Source organism: Nicotiana tomentosiformis, chromosome 3, assembly GCF_000390325.3.
Source record: "Nicotiana tomentosiformis chromosome 3, ASM39032v3, whole genome shotgun sequence".
Classification (NCBI taxonomy): domain Eukaryota; kingdom Viridiplantae; phylum Streptophyta; class Magnoliopsida; order Solanales; family Solanaceae; genus Nicotiana; species Nicotiana tomentosiformis.
In genome coordinates, this window is record NC_090814.1 from 8,178,645 (window position 1) to 8,183,759 (window position 5,115).

Below are 5,115 nucleotides of genomic sequence, written 5' to 3' on the forward strand. Positions count from 1 at the left end.
TTCTGTAGGATGTTGCTTTGGCGATGATTTCGATGAGACCAATTCCTCTTTGTCCAATAATGGAGAAGATATTGTTGACACCTGAAAAATATGGAACAAGTCATAGATTTTATGTCCAGACATTGGATGATCATGCTCTTTCACCAGATGTCCAAGAAAAGCTTGTGAGGGAAAACCCTTCTAAAGGTGTCTTCAAGATCAAAGGCAGTGACCATTGTCCATTCTTTTCCAAGCCACAATCGCTGCATAAAATTTTGGTTGAGATTGCTCAGATTCCATAGGAATGTACATAAGAAAAGAAGCCAGAGAAGATCTTTTAATTCTTAGGAAAAATAGCTTTTGTTGGTTCTTTTGGAGGCTGTACAATCTGTTCCATGAGGCTGTTGGTTGTATAGAAGAAAATTAGTTAGGTTGTCATGTTCCATGTCCATTTTCATACTTAATTAGTTTCATTCATTTCTTTTAATTTTCTTTTAAGAAAATTCAGAAATACATTTGGTTATAGTTATCCAACTTGTAATTTTCTTCTATTATTAGTTGCTCTATTAACACAGGTGACAATGGCTACTGGCACTAATCATTCTGTTGTCATAATTAACAGATGATTGACAAACATTGTAATCGTTGATTCCTCCAAAGAGTTCTTCATTTGGCTTAATTTTGATTCTGGTCTTTATGTTAAGTACAATTATAAACTCTCCTTCAATTATGTATTTCTGAGCATCTAAAGAAAGTGACGTAAAGTCTGCTATTGAGTTATTGAGGAAAATGCTATAGAGGCATGGAACTTAATTCAGAATTAGATGAGGCTCAAGGGATCAAAAGCTTCTTTATGAATTTGGATTTCAATTGAAAAGATTTTGGAAGCAACTTAAAAATGCAGAGAATTCCCATGGTATCCTATTACAAAGTATCTACAATTCCACGTTCAATAACAAAGGAAAGCTAAGTAGCAGTGGACTTCTCATTAAAAAATACTACAATGCCAAAATTCTTGATGAGGTATGACTGAACATCAAGCTAACATAAGTTGTTACTACATATACATCAATAAATGCTAAATCATGCATCTACTAGAATAAAGATTTATGGAGCTAGTTGAAATGCTTGTCTTCCAATTCCATCCTAGACAACCAATATAACTGGTCTTCATTATTTGCAGCATAACCTTGTTGTCCTTGTTCCTTCTCAAAAGCAGCCACTTCAGACTGATCAACATTGAGCATATCCGTGGCTTCAACAGGATAAGTCACCTCTGTAGGTTCCATTGTTGCTGCTAATGGATCAGCAATATTCACCTCTACATCAACCTCGGGCACATCACCTAATATCTGATTTTGTTCGTCCAACTCCTTTACATTCCATTGATACAAGTCAAACACGTCTAATTCGGGCACCCCAAAAGTAGTCCCTTCAGGTGCTTCAACACTATTATTCATCACCATTGATTCCACAACCTCATGTGATTCTTGAAAAGCCATCGTTGCAGAGTAGTGTTCCAAATGTATTTGAGACATATTAGTCACTTCAGAATATTCAATATGTGCTGAATTGCTGCTCATATCTGGCATCGAAGGATCCATTATATCGCATTGATTCAAGCCAAGCACATGTTTGGGCACTGATTGATCAAAGCTAATCAAATTCATTTGAGACATATCAACCACTTCAGAATATTCAATATGCGTTGAATTGCTGCTCATATATGGCACTGAAGGATCCAAATTGAGCATGGTTGTGGCTTCAACAGAATGTTGCCCCCAAGTTGTATAAGTCGCCTCTGGTTCTACTGTTGCTAATGGCTCAAAAATATCCATTACTATATCAACCTCATGTACACCATCTAATATCTGATTTAATTCGTCCAATTCCTTTCCATTCCATTGATACAAGTCATCTGACACTTCTAGTTCTGGCATCTCAAAAGTAGTCCCTTCAGCTGCTTCGTCAACACTATTATTCATCACCATTGATTCTTGAAAAGCCATCATTTTAGAGTGTTCCAAATTCTTGCACGTATTATAATAATCCTTGCAATTATTAGTAGCCAACAAGTCATCAACACAACTCGTTACCTCATTAGTGCCATCAGAAACATTATTCAACGTCCTGATTGTGGAAGTTTCAGCTGAACTGTTAACATGCTTCAGCTTCTTGATGGCACAGAGAACATAATCTCTACGGTCTTAGTCGAACTTGTGAAGAATAACCTTAGAAAGCTCGTACTCCTTCATGAGCCAGCGTCCATCTTTCTGATCTTCAGGGTAAAACTTTTTATTCACGTAAGGCAAACATGTCTTGGATCCAATATTAACCACTGAAGATGCGTTTCCCATATTTTTGTAGTGAACTGGTTTACCCTTTGCGTCCTGTTTCCAACTTCCCTTGTTTCCAACAACACAATGATACCTCGCCTTGCTTTTCTTCTTCAGCTCTGTGATGAAATAGTGATAACTAGTGTTGTCCTCATCATCACCACAGGGTACTCTGTTGTCGTAAATCTCCCAAGGTTCTTGTTTGCCATAGACATCAACGTTTGTGGTAATAAATCCAGAATCATGTATCTCTTGTCTAGAGACGAATGTCAACAAGAACGTAAGTCCTTCTGAATCTGTAGGACGGAAATGGAAACCCTCTTGACCAAGCTGTTGTAACTGCTCCATAAGAACGCAACTTTCTTCTGAAGAAGTTGAATACCTTGCAACCTTTATATGAAAAGAACGTAATGTAATAAGTTGAAGAGAGCGAATGAGGTTTGAGAGTATTTATAGATATCAGTGTGAAGTGCCTCCGTTTAGGAAATTATTACTTAGGCAACTATTAAGTAGGGTTTATGTTGGTTAATTATTTCTTCCAACCAATGAGAATGTAGTGTCCTGGAATTATGTGATTTCTGAGTATCTAAAGATAGTGATCTAAATTTGCAGCATTTTTTAAATTAGCAACTAAGAAATGAGAACATTGTTTCTTATTCTCCCTTAACAGTTGTCAGTGTCGTCGATGAAACACTTAAAAGCAGAACAAGCCAAAAGAAAGCTAAGTAGCAGTTGGCCTTTCATTAAAAACTAAAATGAATGTAGTTGTCACGACCCAAAATCTTACTTGTTGTGATGACGCTTATATCAATAATAGGCAAGCCGACAATCTCAATAAACTACCATATCTTTTAAGTTTGAAAACATAATATTTAAATTCAGCTGAAAAAAAGTCTCATAAATACATATATAAACACACCCAAAACTCGGTGTTATGACTGAACAAGAAAAATAAGGACAAAAAGAAACGCTTCACTTTCATTTCATAGAGATTGATCACTGGAATGGCAAACAATTGGGAGCGTACTAAGAAAATTGTCATTCCACTAGTGCGAATAAGCTAATATACCAGTATATTAATAAATGCTCAATCATCTATTACAAAAGATTTATACAGCTTGTTGAAAAATATCAATGTATATAGGTTGCATTAATAAAGCTTAAATGCTTAGTTTGGTTACAACATCTGTCCTTATCTTCCAATTCCATCGTAGACAACCAGAAGTTGCTGGTCAGCCTTTGCAGCACAACATTGTCGTCGTGTGTTGTTGATCTTCTTCAGCATCCATTTGAACAACACTCAGAGTATGAGTCATGTGATCAGCCACTTTAGAGTATACCACATGCGCTGAATTGCTGCGCATATCAGGCAGCACCGACAGATCAAAATTGAGCATGGTCGTGGCTTCAACAAAATGTTGCCCACAAGTATAAGCAGCCTCTGTAGGTTCCGCTGCTGCTGCTAATGGCTCAACAATATCGATTGCTACATCAACCTCGGGTACACCATCCAATATCTGATTTAATTCGTCTAATTCCTTTCCACCCCATTGATACAAGTCATCAGGCGCATATAATTCGAGCACCCCAAAAGTAGTCCCTCCAGCTGGTTCGGCCACTACTTGTAATGGTTTAATAACACTATTATTCATCACCATTGATTCTTGAAAAGCCATCGTTTCAAAGTGTTCCAAATTCTTGCACATATTATAATAATTCTTGCAATTGTTAGTAGCCAACAAGCCATCAACAGAACTCGTTACCTCATCAGTTCCATCGGAAACATTATTCAACGTCGTGATTGTGGAAGTTTTGGATGAACTGTTAACGTGCTTCAGCTTCTTGATGGCACAGAGAACATAATCTATGCAGTCTTGGTCGAACTTGTGAAGAATAACCTTAGAAAGCTCGTACTTCTTAATGAGCCAATGTCCATCTTTCTGATCTTCAGGGTAAAACACTTTATTCTTGTATGACAAATTTGTCTTGGATCCAATATTAACCACTGAAGATGCGTTTCCCATATTTTTGTAGTGAACTGGTTTGCCCTTGTTGTCCTGTTTCCAAGTGCTCTTGTTTCCGACAGAACGATGATACCTCGTGTTGCTTTTCTTCTTCATCTTTGTGATGAAATAGCGATAACTGGTGTTGTCCTCATCACCACCATAGGGTACTCCGCTGTCGTAAATCTCCCAAGGTTCTTGTTTGCCATAGACATCAACGTTTGTGGTAATAAATCCAGAATCATGCATCTCTTGTCCAGCGACGAATCTCAACAGGAACATAAGTCCTTCTGAATCGGTGGGACGGAAACGGAAACCCTCTTGACCAAGTTGTTGTAACTGCTCCATGAATATCAACAAGAAAGCAACTTTCTTCTGAATATTTTACCTTACAACCTTTATATGAAAGAACGTAATGTAATAAGTTGAAGAGAGCGAATGAGGTTTGAGAGTATTTATAATATCAGTATGAAGTGCTTCCGTTTAGGAAATTATTACTTAGGCAACAATTAAGTAGGGCTTACGTTGGTTAATTATTTCTTCCACCCAAAGTAACAACTTATGGAATTCCCAGTCATATATGGAAAACTTCTGTTTTTTCATATTCATGTTCGTATCTCCTATTTGGCCATAGTTCCATATATATATATATATATATAAAGACAATGCCAAATCGTCATGCCCTAATTAGATTCCAATCTATTTTTCTTTATACTATAAGCTAATTTAACGTATTTGGTGTTTGAGACTTTTTTCCCACCCAAATAAGCTATCCATGTAATGACCCGACTTGTCGT

General features: G+C 37.0%; 1 protein-coding gene across 1 annotated transcript; it reads right to left on the reverse strand.

Annotated features, from left to right (window-relative positions):
* Positions 1–2,186: 2,186 nt before the first annotated feature.
* On the reverse strand, positions 2,187–3,357 carry LOC138907319 (uncharacterized). Its single transcript, XM_070197915.1, has 2 exons — positions 3,235–3,357; positions 2,187–2,705 (listed from the first exon to the last, which is right to left on the reverse strand). The coding sequence occupies exons 1-2, from the start codon at positions 3,355–3,357 to the stop codon at positions 2,187–2,189; spliced, it is 642 nt and encodes a 213-aa protein (XP_070054016.1).
* Between the last annotated feature and the right edge of the window lie 1,758 nt (positions 3,358–5,115).

Excerpts from the sequence above, each read along its gene's own strand:
- LOC138907319 (XM_070197915.1), bottom strand. The coding sequence starts at position 3,357 with ATGACAATTTTCTTAGTACGCTCCCAATTGTTTGCCATTCCAGTGATC. Across the intron at positions 2,706-3,234 it reads GTCATAACACCGAGTTTTGG|GTTGCAAGGTATTCAACTTC; the intron begins GTGTGTTTATAT and ends TTTCATATAAAG.